The 20,597-nt window shown below is 43.4% G+C and overlaps 1 protein-coding gene across 1 annotated transcript in view; it reads left to right on the top strand.

Moving 5' to 3' along the window:
- Positions 1–20,597, top strand: part of crb1 (crumbs cell polarity complex component 1) — a 63,998-nt gene that overhangs the window by 2,825 nt on the left and 40,576 nt on the right. The window contains exons 2-7 of the mRNA XM_055221561.1: positions 6,359–6,595; positions 7,840–8,035; positions 10,274–10,413; positions 11,135–11,317; positions 16,038–16,446; positions 19,746–20,010. Of these exons, the coding sequence (XP_055077536.1) occupies positions 6,359–6,595; positions 7,840–8,035; positions 10,274–10,413; positions 11,135–11,317; positions 16,038–16,446; positions 19,746–20,010 (1,430 nt within the window). The remainder of the gene's footprint in view (positions 1–6,358; positions 6,596–7,839; positions 8,036–10,273; positions 10,414–11,134; positions 11,318–16,037; positions 16,447–19,745; positions 20,011–20,597) is intronic.

Genomic DNA, 20,597 nt, shown 5'->3' with positions numbered 1-20,597 from the left:
AGAGAAGAACTCACACAGGCCCTTTAAAGAATCCTGAGTGTGTTAAATTTCTTGCATTCTCTCCTCGTCCGTGCTCTGAATTTCAATGACGTGATTGTAGAGTGACATCATCGCGGGGGGGGGCGGGGTTACAGATTAGGAACAATGTGAGGAGCGGGAGGGCGAGGGGCGGCGGCGGGGGGGGCGGCGGCCGTGGCTCTGTGGATAAGTTCTCAGACAAAAGACCAGTACGATCGGGCCACAGAGATAAACTTAAATAACACGAGCTTATCAGGACGTAACAATCCCACAGACAACGGGACGGGCCCATCACAGCGGAGTATGAGTCAGGACGGAACGATCCCACAGAAGACAACGGGACGGGCGCCGCGGACGAGAGAATGAGTCAGGACGGAACGATCCCACAGAAGACAACGGGACGGGCGCAGCGGACGAGAGAATGAGTCAGGGGTCCCTCCTGTACCACCGCCATACAACATGTACACAAAGAGGAAAGGAATTAGCATCTGAAAAAGGATTACATGTTCAGAGAGAGAGAGAGAGAGAGAGAGGGGGGAGGAGAGAGGGGGGGAGGAGAGGAGGAGAGGGGGGGGGGAGGGAGGAGTGGACAGGAGGAGAGAGGGGGGGGAGAGAGGGAGGAGTGGACAGGAGGAGAGAGAGAGGAGAGAGGGGAGGAGGGAGGAGAGAGGGTAGGGGAGGAGGGAGGAGAGAGGGTGGGGGAGGAGGAGGGGGGAGGGAGGAGGAGAGGGAGGGGAGGGAGGAGTGGACAGGAGGAGGGAGAGAGGGAGGGGGGGAGGAGGAGGGGGGGAGAGAGAGAGGGAGGAGTGGACAGGAGGAGGGAGAGAGGGAGGGGGGAGAGGAGGAGAGAGGGAGGAGTGGACAGAAGGAGAGAGGGGGGAGAAATGGAGGCAAGAGGAGAAGACGGAGAGTGGGAGAGAGGGAAGAGAGAAGGAGGAGGAGAGGGGCAGAGAGGAGAGATGGAGGCAAGAAGAGAGAGGAGAAGAGGGGGAGGGGGGGAGGGAGGAGAGAGGGAAGATTGGAGAGGAGGAGAGAGGGGGGGAGAGGGAGGAGTGGAGAGGAGGAGAAAGGGGATAGAGGGGGGGTGAGGGAGGAGAGAGGGAGGAGAGGAGGAGGGAGGGGGGAGAGAGGGAGGAGAGATGGAAGAGAGAAGGCAATGGGAGGAGAGGAGAGAGAATGACAGAGATGGAGACAAGAGGAGAAGAAGAGGGAGAGAGAGAGAGGGGAGAGGTGGAGGAGGAGGAGGAGAAGAAATGGTCAGTAAATCCAGTAGTAGTAAATCCTTCAAATTAGCAGATGTTTCACAATAGACTCGTTTTTTCATTAACAAAGAGACGAGAAATGGACAAACATCATGTCCTGAAGTTTTGAAGTAAATTGGAGAAAGTTTTTTTTATTTTTTATTCTTTTTATTTTGAATTAATTAATGCGGCTCATCTGGGATCAGGTTCCACAAGTCCATTTTTCATACATTTTTCCCATAGAATTTTCGAAAACAAAGTCCAAATATCAAGAATTCAAAGGCATCGCGGAGGCTAATCAGCTACATGCTAACTAGCCACATGCTAACTAGCTACGTGCTAACACATATCCATAACTCGGCTGCTTTCCATCCAAAAAGCACATTTCAAACGCAAGATTCTGTGAAATGTTTTAATAACTTTGTGGTTTATACATTTTTAGAAACAGATTTTAAATAAAAAGTATAATTCTTGCGCTCGTTAGTTCCGCGTAGACTTATAATATAATTCTTTTCCGGAAAGTCGATGAGAAAAATGAAGGTTGAACTTGTTTGTGGAGCCGCGGTGTGGGCCGTCGCTGCTGAGCTCCGTTAGCGTTCATGTTTCTAATCCTCAGTTTTGGTTTTATTTTAGATTTTTGCACATTTGATCCTAAAATTTCCGTTTATTTAATATGAGAAGCTCCAAATTGTTGCGTGAAGAGGTAGAAGCTGTTTCCGTACGTGTTAAAGCGGCGGTATTCCATTATTAAAGGTCATGTTCTAACGCTGTTACCTCCTCAAAAACAGACCTGGAGTTGTGATTTGTTCATTCACTAAATCACTATGAATCGGAATCAGTATCGAGTATCGAGTCTATTCCTTAGTATCGACGTAGAGTTTGACGTTTTCATATCCTCTGTGTCTGTAAAAGCCCCTGCGCCGGCCCCGTCCGCTCTCAAGACGTTTATCTTTTCCCTCGGACGTGTTAAATTGTCGCTGGGGCTGATTGCACCGCAGAACGACCTCTTCAGACGTGATTATCGCGCGCGAGGACGGAGACGCGCGGGTCCTCGAGAAGCGCCGTGTTTACGCCTGATTACACATCCAGCCGCTCTCGATGTAATGCGGCGTGGACGGAGCGGGCGTGGAGTGATCTCGGGGCGTTTTCAGACAGAATTTGAAAGAAAAGAGTTTTTTTGGAGGGTTTTTTGTGACGGAGGGTTTATCGGAATCGAAATCGAAAGGAATTAGCCAAAAGTTACGGTTTTTGAAGTACTGTAGTTTACCTCACAAATGTCGGTAGTACTTTAAAATACGGTCGTACCAGGGCATACTGTGGTAGTTAGTAGATACTGGTAATTACGGTGGTACTTACAGTGGTAGTTACTGGGGTAGTTACTATGGTACTTCTGGTGGTACTTTGGCTGGTACTTATACTGATACTTACTTGTATAGCTAATACTGGTACTTGTATAGCTAATACTGGAACTTTGTGGTACTTATAGTGGTACAAGAAGTGATACTTGCAGTAATACCTCCTGGTACTAGTACTGTACTTACTGCAGTATGTCATATTAAGTGAACGGTTTAAAGAACATGTTGTTATGAGGCAGATGAATCTTTATTTCATTATAAGTTCATAGAAAATACACAAGACAAAACTGTGAAAACACAAACACTTTATTATGACAAACTTCACATTAACACAACAATCAGTACAATAAAAACAATAACACAGAAATTATACGTGTTAAATGAACATGACAGTGATACGAACTGGAACTATCAATACTTTAACTGGTATTTTAAAGCGAGACATTATGGTACTGGCACTGGTACTTACTGTAGTACTTACTGCCGTTTGTACTGGTAATTACTGGTACTTTCTGTGGTACTTACTGATGTTTGTACTGGTACTTTCTGTGGTACTTACTGCTGTTTGTACTGGTAATTACTGGTACTTTCTGTGGTACTTACTGCTGTTTGTACTGGTAATTACTGGTACTTTCTGTGGTACTTACTGCTGTTTGTACTGGTAATTACTGGTACTTTCTGTGGTACTTACTGCTGTTTGTACTGGTAATTACTGGTACTTTCTGTGGTACTTACTGCTGTTTGTACTGGTAATTACTGATACTTTCTGTGGTACTTACGAGTAATTACTGGTACTTTCTGTGGTACTTACTGCTGTTTGTACTGGTAATTACTGGTACTTTCTGTGGTACTTACTGATGTTTGTACTGGTACTTTCTGTGGTACTTACTGCTGTTTGTACTGGTAATTACTGGTATTTTCTGTAGTACTTACTGCTGTTTGTACTGGTAATTACTGGTACTTTCTGTGGTACTTACTGCTGTTTGTACTGGTAATTACTGGTACTTTCTGTGGTACTTACTGCTGTTTGTACTGGTAATTACTGGTACTTTCTGTGGTACTTACTGCTGTTTGTACTGGTAATTACTGGTACTTTCTGTGGTACTTACTGCTGTTTGTACTGGTAATTACTGGTACTTTCTGTGGTACTTACTGCTGTTTGTACTGGTAATTACTGGTACTTTCTGTAGTACTTACTGCTGTTTGTACTGGTAATTACTGGTACTTTCTGTGGTACTTACTGCTGTTTGTACTGGTAATTACTGGTACTTTCTGTAGTACTTACTGCTGTTTGTACTGGTAATTACTGGTACTTTCTGTAGTACTTACTGCTACAAACTTTGAGCAGAGTTTTTACTTTAGATAAAGAAAGTACCAGTAGGTCAGAATAGTTAATGATGCGCTCTGGAATATTTTTGGTGACGAATCTGCCACCTGTTTCCATGGAGATGTTTTTGCTTTACTCATAACCTTCCACAGTATGGCATTATTAAACACGTCAAGCTCCATGGAGACAAGAAAGTGGCACCTCTAGAAGAAGGCACGGGTCAAAGAATGTTCCACAGTACGGCGTTATTAAACTTGTCAGTCTCCGTGGAAACAAGAAGTTGGCACCACTACACCAAATATAGGTCAAATAAATAATGTTCCACAGTAAAGCATTGTTAAACTCACCAATCTCCATGGAGACAAGAAGGTCAAAACACCAGAGCAAGGCACAGGTCGAAGAATGTTCCACAGTGTGGCATTGTTAAACCTGTCAAGAAAAGTCAAGCTCAGCTAGACCGAGGTACAGGTCAGATCTGCGGAGAGGAAGCGTCATTCACTGTAATGCATGTTCCTGAAGGTATTTTTTTAAGCAAAGAGATGCGTTTAATGCCATACCGTGGAACATTTCAACACTATATATCAGACTGCAGACGTGTGGACCTGGTTTCTGGTTAATATCTCTGTAATTACTGAACCGATCCACGTGACACAAAAAACTGTGGTAAACTTGAACGTCTCCTCTTTTTTCCAGCGCGTTCTGTTCATCACCTTTTGTGTTTCTTAAAGTTTGTGTGAAAGGCTTTGCGGGTCGCTGTTGTCTATACACATTCCCGCATATATTAAATCTGGAGGAGGGACGCGTACGTTTTGAAAAGCATTACAGAGCGGCAAACGCCCGATTCAATCTAAAAACACACGGGTAATACAGTCGGGATTTGCCTGCGGGCGTCACGTCTCCACAGATACACGGGCTTCCTTCCATCATCCAAACACGACCTGGTTCAATAGTGACTCTCCTTTGAGTTTAATGAACAGGGAGAGGAGTCTGTGCTTCGGAAAACTCTGTCAGGTCTGTGTCCAACAGTCTAAGACCTATTTATTATCGATCTTTATTTAAGCAGGAAAGTCCCGCGGAGATTAAGACTTTTACAGGTGAGGAGCCAACACGAGTTTATTTGGATTACTTTGTGTACGATTTGTGCTGTACAAAGTGTTTTACAGAATAAGAAAGACTTTAAAATCACAATGCAACAAATCGAAACGTAAATAATCACAAATAATCATCATAAGATTAACATTAAAGGAGAAAAGTGCAGAATAAAACCCTTTCAGTCACAGCAGATAAACAGAACTGGGCCTGGATTTAAACATCGTCAAAGTCGAGGTCTGAGTCACATCTTCAGGAAGAATGTTCAGGTTTAAACTGAACAAAATAAACACTGATTCACCAGGTTTGGTCCTGGTTTAGTCCTGGTTTGGTCCTGGTTTAGTCCTGGTTTAGTCCTGGTTTAGTCCTGGTTTAGTCCTGGTTTAGTTCGGGATCAGTCCTGGTTTTGCTCTGGTTCAGTCCTGGGTCAGTCCTGGTTTAGTCCTGGTTCAGTCCTGGTTCAATCCTGGTTTAGTCCTGGTTTAGTCCTGGTTTAGTCCTGGTTTAGTCCTGGTTTATTCCTGGTTTATTCCTGGTTTAGTCCTGGTTTATTCCTGGTTTATTCCTGGTTCAGTCCTGGTTCAGTCCTGGTTCAGTCCTGGTTTAGTCCTGGTTCAGTCCTGGTTCAGTCCTGGTTTAGTTCGGGATCAGTCCGGGATCAGTCCTGGTTTAGTTCTGGTTTAGACCTGGTTTAGTCCTGGTCTAGTGCTGGTTTAGTGCTGGTTTAGACCTGGTTTAGTCCTGGTTTAGTCCTGGTTCAGTCCTGGTTTAGTCCTGGTTTAGTTCTGGTTTAGTCCTGGTTTATTCCTGGTTTCGTCCTGGTTTAGTCCTGGTTTGGTCCTGGTTTGGTCCTGGTTTGGTCCTGGTTCTGTCCTGGTTCTGTCCTGGTTCTGTCCTGGTTCAGTCCTGGTTCAGTCCTGGTTTAGTCCTGGTTCAGTCCTGGTTTAGACCTGGTTTAGTTCTAGTTTAGACCTGGTTTAGTCCTGGTTTAGACCTGTTTTTTGACAAATTTTGACAAATTGGGACACGGCCTGTCTCTCGCCTGGGAGCGCCTCAAGATCCTTCTGGAAGAGCTGGAGGGAGTGAGTGTGGAAAGGGAAGGAGTCTGGGAGTCCTGCTGAAGAAGATGGATGGATGTGTGTACTTCTTTGGGTGGTGGCAGTTTAAGACCTGGTTTAGATCTTGTGGCGCTCGTAAGACCCAAAATCTTCTTGGCGCTTGGTGTGAAAAGTTTGACTAACCTTTAAATCATGATCTACTTCCTGTTTTCTTTCCTCCTGAAGTCCTTTATAACACATCTCTCTTAACACCTGTCCTCTCTTTCACAGGCGTGTTCTCGGACTCGCTGCCGTCGGCGTTGGACCCGTGCTCTCCAAACCCGTGTCAGAACCGCGCCCTGTGCCGAGTCCGGGGGGACAGTTACGCGTGTTTCTGTGTCCCCGGGTTCCAAGGAGCTCACTGTCAGATAAATGTGAACGAGTGTGTGTCCCAGCCCTGCAGAAACAGAGGGACGTGTGTGGACGGAGTCGGGACGTACGAGTGTCTGTGTGCTCCAGGATACACGGGTGAGACTGGAGTGGACCTGGAGTGGACCTGGAGTAGACCTGGGGTAGACCTGGGGTAGACCTGGAGTAGACCTGGAGTAGACCTGGTTTAGACCTGGAGTAGACCTGGAGTAGACCTGGAGTAGACCTGGAGTAGACCTGGTTTAGACCTGGTTTAGACCTGGAGTAGACCTGGAGTAGACCTGGAGTAGACCTGGAGAAGACCTGGGGTAGACCTGGAGTAGACCTGGAGTAGACCTGGAGAAGACCTGGGGTAGACCTGGAGTAGACCTGGGTTACACCTGGAGAAGACCTGGGGTAGACCTGGTTTAGACCTGGGGTAGACCTGGAGTAGACCTGGAGTAGACCTGGTTTAGACCTGGGGTAGACCTGGTTTAGACCTGGAGTAGACCTGGAGTAGACCTGGAGAAGACCTGGAGTAGACCTGGTTTAGACCTGGTTTAGACCTGGAGTAGACCTGGAGTAGACCTGGAGAAGACCTGGAGTAGACCTGGAGAAGACCTGGGGTAGACCTGGAGTAGACCTGGAGTAGACCTGGTTTAGGCCTGGAGTAGACCTGGAGTAGACCTGGTTTAGACCTGGTTTAGACCTGGAGTAGACCTGGAGTAGACCTGGAGTAGACCTGGAGTAGACCTGGTTTAGACCTGGTTTAGACCTGGAGTAGACCTGGAGTAGACCTGGGGTAGACCTGGGGTAGACCTGGGGTAGACCTGGGGTAGACCTGGTTTAGACCTGGTTTAGACCTGGAGTAGACCTGGTGTAGACCTGGTGTAGACCTGGTGTAGACCTGGTGTAGACCTGGTTTAGACCTGGTTTAGACCTGGAGTAGACCTGGTGTAGACCTGGTTTAGTCCTGGTTTAGTCCTGGTTTAGACCTGGTTTAGTCCTGGTTTAGTCCTGGTTTAGACCTGGTTTGGTCCTGGTTTAGACCTGGTTTAGTCCTGGGTTAGTTCTGGTTTAGTCCTGGTTTAGTCCTGGTTTAGACCTGGTTTAGTCCTGGTTTAGTCCTGGTTTAGACCTGGTTTGGTCCTGGTTTAGACCTGGTTTAGACCTGGTTTAGTCCTGGGTTAGACCCGGTTCAGATCCGGTGGTAAAAGTTTCAGAATCTCTGGGCCTTATTACTTTTATTTTTGACATTGTTTCTTTTGACCCGTTTTCTGAAGCTCGATGATGAAAGGATTTTGAAAAAGCTCCACATTAAAACTCCTCCTGCTCCTGACCTTTGATCTCCTGCGTTGACACAGGACTCTCGTGTGAGCTGGAGCTGGACGAGTGTCGGTCGGGGCCCTGTCTTAATGGCGGCCGTTGTCATGACGACGTGGACGGCTTCAGCTGCACCTGCCCGCCCGGTTTCCACGGAGACCGGTGCCAAACAAACACGGACGAGTGCCAGGACGAGCCGTGCCAGAACGGAGCTCGCTGCAGAGACGGAGTGAATGAGTAAGAGACACGGAAGAGGAGGAGGAAGAGGAGGAGGAGGGGAGAGGAGGAGGAGGGGAGAGGAGGAGGAGAGAGAGAGGGAGGGAGAGGAGAGGAGAGGAGGAAGAGAAATAGAGGGATTCTAGTTCAAAGTACCACGAAGAGGAGAAGAGGGAGGGAGGAAGAGGAGAGGAGAGAGAGGGAGAGGAAAGGAGGAGGAGGGGAGAGGGAAGAGAGAGGGAGGGAGAGGAGGGGGAGGAGAGAGAGGGAGAGGAGGGGAGAGAGAGAGGGAGAGGAGGGGAGAGAGAGTAGGAAGAGAAATAGAGGTATTCTAGTTCAAAGTACCACGAAGAGGAGAAGAGGGAGGGAGGGAGAGGAGAGGAGAAGAGAGAGAGGGAGAGGAGAGGAGGAGGAGGGGAGAGGGAAGGGAGAGGAGAGGAGGGGAAGGAGAGAGAGGGAGAGGAGAGAGAGAGGAGAGGGAGAGGAGAGAGAGAGGAGAGGAGAGGAGGAGAGTAGGAAGAGAAATAGAGAGATTCTAGTTCAAAGTGCCACGAAGAGGAGAAGAGAGATGGAGGGATTCAGAGAGGAGGAGAGATGGGAGAGAGATGGGAGAGGAGAGAGATGGGAGGGAGGGAGGGAGGGAGAGGAGAGGAGGAGAGTAGGAAGAGAAATGGAGGGATTCTAGTTCAAAGTACCACGAAGAGGTGAAGAGAGATGGAGGGATTCAAAGGAGTAGAGAAGAGAGATGGAGGGATTCAAAGAGGAATAGAGATTAGAAATGGAGGGATTCAGTAGAGGAGAAGAGAGATGGAAGAGAGATGGAGGGCTGCAAAGAGGAGGAACGACATAAGAGAGATGGAGGTATAGAAGAGAGATGGAGGTATAGAAGAGAGATGGAGGTATAGAAGAGAGATGGAGGGATTCAAAGAGGAATAGAGATTAGAGATGGAGGGATTCAGAAGAGAAGAGATGGAAGAGAGATGGGCCGCAAAGAGGAGGAACGACAGAAGAGAGATGGAGGTGTAGATGAGAGATGGAGGTGTAGATGAGAGATGGAGGTATAGAAGAGAGATGGAGGTGTAGAAGAGAGATGGAGGTGTAGAAGAGAGATGGAGGTATAGAAGAGAGATGGAGGTGTAGAAGAGAGATGGAGGTGTAGAAGAGATGGAGGTATAGAAGAGAGATGGAGGTGTAGAAGAGAGATGGAGGTGTAGAAGAGAGATGGAGGTGTAGAAGAGATGGAGGTATAGAAGAGAGATGGAGGTATAGAAGAGAGATGGAGGTGTAGAAGAGAGATGGAGGTGTAGAAGAGAGATGGAGGTGTAGAAGAGAGATGGAGGTGTAGAAGAGAGATGGAGGTGTAGAAGAGATGGAGGTATAGAAGAGAGATGGAGGTATAGAAGAGAGATGGAGGTGTAGAAGAGAGATGGAGGTGTAAAAGAGAGATGGAGGTATAGAAGAGAGATGGAGGTGTAGAAGAGAGATGGAGGTGTAGAAGAGAGATGGAGGTATAGAAGAGAGATGGAGGTGTAGAAGAGAGATGGAGGTGTAGAAGAGAGATGGAGGTGTAGAAGAGAGATGGAGGTGTAGAAGAGAGATGGAGGTATAGAAGAGAGATGGAGGTGTAGAAGAGAGATGGAGGTGTAGAAGAGAGATGGAGGTGTAGAAGAGAGATGGAGGTGTAGAAGAGAGATGGAGGGATTTGGTTTAAAGTGCCTGTGTCGGGTCATTTCACTAAAACACAGTTAAGCTCATTATATTTAAGATTTTCCTAAAATAAATAAATAAATAAATACTTTTCCCAGTTTGGTGAAGGTTTAAAATTTGACTTCCTGGTTGTAAATCATGACATCACTGTAGGAACGTCCAGAACTGTTACCTAGCAACCAGGTAAACATAAGAACATTTAGATAATCAAATGTTTCACTGTAAAAACCTGCACAGAGTGATGTTTTTATGACATTTTATTTAATTTAATGATGAACTGATCGTTTTATAATGTTTTATTATGTTTTATATTGTTTTATAATGATAAATCTGGTACAAATCATCTTTTCTTTTGTAAGATTAATGAATTTCTACATGGTCCCTGACAAAGAAAGACTAAAAAAAGAGAAAGATGTTTTAAACTGGTCACTAATTTACACAGACCTGATCATACGACAAATAAAATTACATAAAAAACATGTACTATTTTGTTTTGGATTGTTAATCGTTCATCCGTGACAGTTTATTATATATTTGTGTTGTGTTTGTCAGATACAGCTGCGACTGCTCGGGCACGGCCTTCACCGGAGAACACTGTGAGGCCCCGCTCCCCTCCTGTCTCTCTGAACCCTGCTTCAACAGCGCCCTCTGCCAGGACACTCCGGGGAACTACACCTGTCACTGCCGGCCAGGTCAGGAAACGAACATGAGGAAGATAAATCACTTTAAACATTGAACACGAGCGCAGCATCATGAACATGTTTTTATACTTAGATATTTCACAAACCATCATGATTTTAACAAAACACAAAAAAAGAGAGATGGAGGGATTCAAAGAGGAGAAGAGACAGAAGACAGTCCCTCTTTGAATCCCTCCATCTCTCTTCTCTACTCCACAATGAAAAAAAAATACAACAATTAAATAAAATAAATAAATTTAAAAAAAGAATAAAAATAATAATAATAACAATTTAGGATAATCCACAATTTTTAAAAAAGAATAAAATAATATAAATAAATAATAATAATGATAATAAACAGTCAAAATAAACTTATAATAATCCACAATGTAAAAAAAATAAATAATTAATAATAATAATAATAATAATTTAGGATAATCCACAGTAAAAAAATACAACAGTTAAATTAAATAAATAAAAAAATAATAATAACAATAATTTAGGATAATCCACAATAAAAAAATACAACAATTAAATTAAATTAAAAAATAATAATAATAATAACAATTTAGGATAATCCACAATTTAAAAAAAAAATAAAAATAAAATAAATAAATAAATTATAATAATAATGATATTAAACAGCCACAATAAACTTATGATAATCCACAATGTTAAAAAAAATTGGAAATTAAATAAATAAGTAAATATTCTTACCTCTTTTCTGTTTCAGGTTTTGAGGGGCGTCAGTGTGAGGTGGACATCCCTGAGTGCTCTAGCGCCCCCTGTCTGCACGGTGGCCGCTGTGTGGAGAGGTCCTGGCAGGTCCTGTACGGCAGCGAGCCTCTGTTGCCTTTGACCTTTGACCCACAGAACGCTGAGGGATTCATCTGCAGCTGCCCCAATGGAACCAAAGGTCAGATCTACTGCTCATTTAAAGGGATTGTGTGAGGCTTAAAGGGGATTATAATGTGTCTCTGTGTTTTCATTCACACATTTGTCTCTAATGCTCTGGTCCACCTTGTGATGTCATCAAGTGGTAGTTTTAATGTTAACAGCTTCTTTTTTAGCCTCAATTGAACTGCTAGAAAAACCTGATATTGTTGTTTTTATTTTGGAATATTTCTGTTTTACCTTTTGCCGTTATTGTAAACAGAAAATGTCTAAAAAGTCTCTAAAAAGCAGATTATAATAAGTTAATCTTTAGACACACACATAGTTTCTCAGTATTTTTTTCCTGCATAAATATTTGTTTTTGCATGAACGGCAGGTTTGGTCTCATGGCTCCAGTTCACTTTCTATTGAAAAACTGTGGCCAGATATGAACATTAATAACAGACAAATCAGGCTCCTTTTTTTTCCCCCCCAAGGTCACTCCCGCTAGCGTTAGCAACAGGTTTGATTGACAGCGTCGCTAAGCTCCCGCTCCCCGCTAAACCGACATCCTCGCTCCTGATTGGCTCTTTGGTTGCTATGATACTCGTGCTCAGAAATCGGCTCCAAATTCGCCGCTGTATCTGCTCTCGCCTCGATGAGCTTCATTTGACTGGAGCCGAACGCTGTGGATGACATCGCACTCACTTAGTTCACTTCTTTACACAGTCTGTGGCTCCGATACCGATACTGATACTCTGCCGATACCAGTGTAAGGACAGAAACTGACAGGTATTTCCTTAAAACACAGTAAAATAAATACACAGCAGCTTCGTGTGAGTAAAAGTTGTAATATTATGACATGTTCTGAGCCAAAATCAGCCTGTAAATAGTCCTATTACATTAAATAAATAAATAAAAATAAAATAAATAAAAGACCCAACCAGGAAATCGACTTAACCGATACCAGATCCAGCTAATTTTTCAGTTTTGGTGTCTGTACTCGATCAGTATGAGATGTATTTAACCCAAGTTTGGGTCAAATACATAGAGTTACATAATAGTTTTGATAGCTTTGGCCACGCCCCCTTTTTAGTCAACCAATCAAACTGCAGGAATTTCTTTCTACGCTTTCATCGACTTCAACCCTACTCTAAAAGACGTGAAAACTTTACATAGTGCGACTGTATAACGCAAAATAAGATAAATGCACAGATCAAAATTCCTGTTTTCACCTACCCCCTATCCCCGCCCACATAGTTTAGACTGTTTGGAGTCAGACACGTAGGGATAAAAATGTTGTTTAGACATTTTTCAAACATAAAAACTGTGTAATTCCCCAATGACAAGGCCGAGACGATCATTTCTGCCGTTTATTTAATTCCATTTTTGCATAAACACACAAAGCTAATAACGCGTCGCTAACCACGTCATAATATCATATAGAAAGTGCTCTAAAGTGAACCAAATGTGAGTTAGCCGCTTACATAAGAGTTGATCCACAGGTTGCACGGGCCTGTGGACACAAACAGCCGGTCGCGCTGCACCGAGTCGCTAAGGTGGCTAAATAGCATTAAGCTAATCCCTCAAGATCTGCTTTGCCGGTCTCCTGACTTCAGCTATTCCACAGCGGCTGGAGCGGGCCAGGGCCACGTACTCTGTCTGCCGTGGTCCCGGGACGCTCACATTAATATGATGCTAACAGTCAAGTCCAGGTGCGCTCTACTGGAACAGGAGACGCCATGATGAGGACCACGGGACTGTGCATTCTGGGGATTGTGTTGTTCGGGACAGGTAACGGCGTAATTGCGTTTAGGTGTTAAGTAAGATGTGCGTATGTGTGAGAGGGGAGAGCTAACGTCGCTTGGCTGTGAAACTGTCTCTGTTATATATGGATTTTAAGGAGCTGTGGGTCAGATTTTGGTTTTAAATTACATAAATATCACAAAATACGAGGTAAACGTGCTCAAATGAAATATAACTTTAACACAGATAACAATTGAGATGCTGATTTATTCATAATTACAAAAATATTGGACACGATGGGCACGTTTTTTATGTTATAATTTGATTTTTTTGGGTCTCAAAACGATTATCCTATCAGAAAGCAGAATGAGCGCTCTCGTTTGGGTTGCCAGGTCAAAGTTCAATGCTGAAATCCAGTCGGTTTAGACCACATGTGTCAAACTCAAGGCCCGGGGGCCAAATGCGGCCCGCCACATCATTATATGTGGCCCGCGAGAAGATAAATTAAAAGGCATGGCTGTCATTTTAAAATAAGTCTATGCTGCTTTAATGTTTGCACTGACAATAAACTAATGATATTCCCAGCAAGTGGAACTGAGAAATATTTGCAAATAATCATCACAAAATGTTCATGAAGAGGAAAATTGTCGGCGTGGAAGGAAGTTTGGAGGAAGAAAGGTGAAGGTGAACACAAGTTTGTGCTTTGAGTAGAAAAACCTGTGTGTTTTTTGTGTTATGAGGCGCGGTCGGTACAATGTACGTCGACATTTTGACACCAAACACAGAGCTAAGTATGAAAAAGTGAGTCTGCAAGAAAAACAACAAATTGTCCAATAATTAAAAGGCTGTAAATGTCCGTATTTGAAGCAGAGCTGAAGGTTCTGACCAGATACACACTTTTAAAAATGTCAGTTTATCACAGAAAGTGTTATTTAACAAGTTAAAAAAGTATTTACATTTATTTTACATGACATTTGTTTACATTTAGTGACATTTATCCTGCCGCACAGTCACATCTGGCCCTCATTTTGCTGATGTGGCCCTCGGTAAAAATGAGTTTGACGCCCCTGGTTTAGATCTAAAAAGCCTCTGCCGGATCTAAATCCCCACAGCGCCTCCATCGTTAATCAGTGTTTCAGTTTATTCTGTCCGTATGAATGACACAGACCTCTATCTGCACGTTAAGGATTCGGTCATACTTTTAATTACTCTCTTAATTAAAGTCAGTAATGTGATGTTTTTGGTCATTATTTAAGCACAGGTGGTTTAAAAAGTAAGTCATTTTTCAGTCTGTTACGATACAACATATTTACAACAACTTTTTTAAAATTCTCGTGTTTGGGAAACCAGGGGTGTCCAAACTGTGGCCCGGGGGCTTAACGCGGCCCTCACAGCAGTTTGTATCGGCCCTTAGGCGCTCTGCTGTATTTATTACTGCGAATGTAAGTAATTCTACCACTATAACCTCAAAAAACATCACACTGTGTTATGATACAGGCCGGAAATGAGTTTAGTTTTGAGTTTGATTAGCACAATGTACATAAAAACATGACCTACACACGGAGGTTGATGTTTGTGCGGGTTAGAGCAGAATGTCGACCTTCGGGATCTGGACCGTCTGGTGTCGTAAAGGGTGAACATGCCAAGAAAATACAGTACAGTATTTTCCAGACTATACTTTCGCTCTGGAGTATAAGTCGCACTAGCAGAAAATGCATAATAATGAAGAAAAAAAAAACATAAGTCGTGCTGGATGATAAGTCGCATTTTTGTGGTAATTTATTTTACAAAATCCCAGACAAAGAACAGACATTTTATCTTTAAAGGCAAGTTATAATAATGACAATAAAATAGAGACAGTAAAACACGCTAACGCTAACACATAGACAACGAACTGAATGTGTCTGGTATGTTTACGTAAGATATTAACAGTTAATCAGCTACGCTACGCTAACACGAGAAATACGAGAGTTCTTTTTGCTGAAGTTTACTGTGGTCTTACTTCTTCGTCACCATCGATACCGTATTTATTAATGCAATCGTTTTTCAACTCATGTTCCAACCCTGAATAAATGTCTGGAGGCTCGTTCATGAGTGACACGTAAAAAAACCTCTGTGTCCACGGCTCTTTGACCCTCTGCTTCTGAAATATGTTCAAATTTGGCCCTTGGTGAAAAGGTTTGGACACTTGACTAAACAAAACCTCATTGTGTCGATACAGAGGCAGATTAACGAGCACTGCCCTCACAGCGCACAGGTCCCTGGTTCTGGTTTGATTCCTGGTTTGATTCTTGGTTTGATTCCTTGTTTGATTCTTGGTTTGATTCCTTGTTTGATTCCTTGTTTGATTCCTTGTTTGATTCCTGGTTTGATTCTTAGTTTAATTCCTTGTTTGATTCCTGGTTTGATTCCTGGTTTGATTCCTGGTTTGATCCCTGGTTTGATTCCTGGTTTGATTCCTGGTTTGATCCCTGGTTTGATCCCTGGTTTGATTCCTGGTTTGATCCCTGGTTTGATCCCTGGTTTGATCCCTGGTTTGATTCCTGGTTTGATTCCTGGTTTGATTCCTGGTTTGATTCCTGGTTTGATCCCTGGTTTGATCCTTGGTTTGATTCCTGGTTTGATTCTTGGTTTGATTCCTTGTTTGATTCCTTGTTTGATTCCTTGTTTGATTCTTTGTTTGATTCCTGGTTTGATTCCTGGTTTGATTCCTTGTTTGATCCCTGGTTTGATTCCTGGTTTGATTCTTGGTTTGATTCCTGGTTTGAAAGTGAAAATATCTCTATAGAGTCAAACAGCTGCATGAAAACGAACACGCCGCAGCTTTAAATTTAACTGTTTGTTGTTAATGTTTTGTCCCATTTAAACCTGCCTATATTTAACCATAGGAAGCGTCTGGGGTGGGGAAGTCTGGGAGTTCATGCTTAGACTCCGCCCCCCGCGCCCCAGCCCATGAGATAAGCTCAAAAAAATGGATGGATTGCTATTTTAATTTTGATTTTTTTTAATGTCTCCAGGCTCTTTGTGCGAGGAGGTGATCGACCACTGCTCCCCCGGCCCGTGTCAGAACGGCGGGACGTGCGAGGGCTTCGTGGGCGGGTACGTGTGCCACTGCCCCAAACTCCTCCCCCCCACCGCCACCTCCACCAGCGGCGGCAGCGCGCTCTACGGAGGGCCCAACTGCGAGGAGAGGCTGGTGGGCTGCGAGGGACACAAATGCCAGAACCACGGCACCTGCGCCCCCTTCCTCCTGGACGGGACACACGGCTACACCTGCTCCTGCCCCGCGGGGTTCACCGGGCCCCTGTGCAAGACCCCCACCACCTTCTCCTTCGAGCGGAGGGGGTATCTACTCCTGCAGAGCCCGCTGGTCGAGACCGAAGTGTCTGTTAATGTCACGCTGAGCTTCAAAACTGTGCTGCCCAAGTAAGAACCGAACACACACCACACATACACGACACGTACTCTACTGTGGTCACGATACTAACGTTTTAAACACGATTTCGATACTCAGGAATAGACTCGATACTCAAATACCAGTCGTCCCGTAGGTTCATAGCGGCCCGTGGGTGTAAACTGGTCTGTGTGTCTAATACTTGCTCAAAATCATTCGAAAACTATTCAGGAAAGGTTCATTTTTGTCCAGTGAATGTGACTTTTTCAGTATCGATTCCTCCTCAAACGAGTCTACTTTCGATATTAGTTTTATGATCGATTAGAATCTGATTTTTGATACTTTTGACAGCCCTAACGCACATATTTTAATACCAGGATGTCAAAACTTTAAGGCCTGTCCGAGTATTTAAGTATTTAAACAGAGGGGCCCACACACGTACAAACCCGGGGTCAGAAATGAAACGAAAAGGTTGCGTTGTTTAAATTGAGCTGGAGACGGGTCAGAAAACACGGTGAAATTTTTCGGTTTAATTCTGAGATTGTAGATTTGTTGACTTGTTTTGTGGTTAATGTATCTCTGTAATTACTGGGCCTAACCAAATGAAACAAAACAACAAAAAACCAAAACCAGGCACAAAGTTTTCACCGATTTCTCTGTCATAAATACACAAAAGTGAGATTATTTTTTCTTACGCTGACACAGTGTGCGGTTTTATGGAGCTAAATTATTCCCTGGTTGTGGGAAAGATGGAATGTTGTGGGCAGAGTTGTGTTTTACCTTTTGTTTTTCCTCGAGTGACGCAGAAAAGAGGGAGCGACTGTCGTTAGCTGTGACCTCTGACCATTTTTTCCTCCGGTCTTCCAGGTGAATTGGCAGTAAAAAAGCTATTGTAACCCAGGTCTAAAATACACGAACCTGCCGTCAAATATATAAATTCCCATTTTTACGTGTCATGATTTCATTTCAGTCATGTGACCACCTCGACCAATCGTGCGCTCCTCTCCCCGGGCCAAATTGAATCCTGGAAGTGCACTTAATTTGCCTGAACTTAAAGGTTAAATTTTAAGCCAAAATCCTTTGAAACTTGACATTAAATATTGGGTATTTGTTTGTGTGTATTTTCACTTTCCATTCAGTATTTGGTACAGCCACTGAAACTTAAATCTCTGTGTCCGTCTGTTTTATTCCACGGCTACGTAATTCTTCTGATCCAGCCTAACCCGTCGACAAAATCCAGATATTAATTCACTCGTTTGTGTTTTTTATTTTTTGTTATTTACCTTGATAAACCACATCACCCCTGTCCTGTCCTCTTTGCACCGGCTCCCTGTCCAGTTCAGAATTCATTTTAAAATTGTGACGTTTGTTTTTAATGCACCTTCTTTTTTCTTTTCTGTGTGACATTTTGACCCCTCACCAGCCCAGCAGAGCTCCACCGTCTGCTGGAGGTCCCCCTGTCCCGATGCAAACGCTGGGGCGATCGTTCTTTCGCAGTGGCCGCTCCAAAACTCTGGAACTCGTTGTCCGTAGAGTTGCGTTCCAGCTCTGACCTGCCTCTGTTCAAAGCCAAACTTGAAACTCATTTATTTAGAACGGCTTTTAACACTTAGCCCTGTGACACTTTCTTTATTTTACTGGTGTAATGTGCTGTTGATTTGTATGATGTTTATTGTTTTTAATCGTGTTTTTAATGTTGTACAGCACTTTGGGCAGCTTTGGTTGTTGGAAGGTGCTATAGAAATAAAGTTTGATTGATAAAGCTGATATAAAACATTTAGTGGCTCCTTTTGAGAATCTGCCCGAATAATCACAAACCTCGCCTCAACCTGCAGATAGAGACTCGTCCGATTGAGTCTTATTCTCAGTTTATGGACGGACCTCACGTGAAAGAACCTCAGAACCTCCAGATTCACTCGCTGAGCTGCAGAGGCCTCCAGATCAGAGAGAGAAAGACATTTTAGGTTTAAAACGACTGGATTTCAGCTTTGAAACTGGCAACGCAAACGAGAGAGTCACGTGACGCTCATTCTGCTGTTATCATTACGTGTTGGATACACCGTGTACGTGAACGCAGATCAACAGCCAAAGTCGGTTTTCACGAGCCAGGAAATGGAGCGTCTTCCTCCTTTAACGCGGTCTTCAGGACAGCTTACAATTCATTACAATTGCGGTGTGAAAAGCTCGAGTGAAACTGGAAAAACAAACAAATAAATGTAAATTAGCATCATAACATAAAGTACATGTATCAGGAAAATAGCAAACTTCACAAACTGCTGCTTTCACGGTATTTTCATATGCTAATTAGGTCGTTAATATGCATGATGGTAGGTGTGGCTATGCTAATACATAGTGCTCCTGAGCTAGCAAGATCATGGGCTCGGTCTAATGCCTGGAAATAACGTGTGCTAAACCAATTTCTACAACAGAGCAACTTATAAACTCATTTAAATCACTAAAATACACCTTCAACTCACAGCCATTGCTCTCATAGATGTAGATAAGATTTTAAACACAAGATGAGCAGCTCTGGACATCAACAAGCAGGCTCATTTTAACACGTTTTTATCTGGCTCAATTCTGCTGCTGTTACCCATAATGCATTGTGACCACTTCCTGAGGCCTTCAAAATAAAACACAAGCAACCCAAAACTAGTGTATATAGTAATTATTTTTAACAAATGGCTGTCTTAAGCATGAAATAGGAACGAATTAATTATAATATAGTAAATTATTATTATTACAAAATTATAATGAACTTTTTTTCTGAAACTAACTTTTCGTGTGGGCAGAACAATCATTCTGCTTTCTGATTGGACGATCGTCTTGAACCAAAACACCAAATTATTACTCGGTCTTGATGTCCAATGTTTTTGTAATTAAGAATAAATCAGCTTTACAATAGTTTTCAGTAAAAGTGATATTTGATTTGAACTTTTACCTCGTATCTGGGAACAGTTTGATTATTTTTATGGAACTAAAAATCAAATTTCTTTACTAAATAAATGTAATATTATTTGAAAGTCGTATTGCTTTTATTTCAGTATCTAAAGCAGGGGTCTCAAACTCGCGGCCCGGGAGATGATATTTTGTGGCCCGCAGTACAATTAGATTCAACAAATAATGAAGTATATCCATAAAATCCACAAGAATTGGCGTATTTCCTCATGTATGTTGAAAAAAATGATGATGTTTGAGAAGATCTTTAAGCTTTTTTTTGTGGAATACCTGATTTGGCCCAGCTTCACCCAGACTCTGCCTCCTGCGGCCCCCAGATCATTCGAGTTCGAGACCCCTGATGTAAAGTGAACCCTGTCGTTTCTCTCCTCAGGGCCGTGTTGTTTCAGAGGAACAGTCACGGTTTGCTGCTCACTCTGTCTCTCGTCTCCGGGCGACTCCGACTCATTTTGACCAAAGACTCTTCAGCTCCCGGACTTCCCGAATCCTCGTCGGAAAATCCGGTCCAGCTCTTGGATCTGCCCCAGAACGTGTCGGACGGACAGTGGCACTCTGTGGAGGCCACGCTCGGGAACTGGGTCCTCAGCCTCAAACTGCTGGACTTGTCTCGAAGCTACGGCGCGCAAACTTATCACAAGGTACAAAACAAACATCAGGATTTCAAAAATGGATGAAAAAATACACTTGTTCCATCTGCGCCATCGCCCCCTCGCTCGCACATCACATGGTCCGAGGGGGAATTGATCCTTCGACCTTCGGGATGGGGGACCACTGCTCTGATCACGGAGCCACTGCTGTCAAATCTCACTTTAAAACAGTCAAATTGTGCTAAAATCAAGATAACTACTATTTAATTCAAGCTCTTTTTGACTTACTGTAAATTTCAGACTATTGAGCACCTGGATATAAACCACAGCAGCTAAATTTGAAAAGAAAATCTATTTTGTATATATATATAAGCCACACTTGAATATAAGCTGCAGGTTTTTGTGTTGTGTCGTGAGATATTTACACAGAAAGACGCTACACGGAGGGTTTTTTGTTTTAATTTAAGACATGCCTCTTTTTTAAACTGTGTCTGAAAATTGGCACCAACACGACATCAACCCGACACGAACACACCTGCAGGTTTAGAAAATAAAATAGCACCAACACGGGCCATCTGCTTTTATTTCCTCTGAAAGCTTTTGTCGTCTTTTTACATCGACTAAGTTCTTCCCGCTGC

The sequence above is a fragment of the Periophthalmus magnuspinnatus genome, chromosome 4, assembly GCF_009829125.3.
Source record: "Periophthalmus magnuspinnatus isolate fPerMag1 chromosome 4, fPerMag1.2.pri, whole genome shotgun sequence".
NCBI lineage: Eukaryota > Metazoa > Chordata > Actinopteri > Gobiiformes > Gobiidae > Periophthalmus > Periophthalmus magnuspinnatus.
The sequence above is the reverse complement of the archived record's forward strand: the minus strand, read 5'-3'. Positions and strand labels throughout refer to the sequence as shown.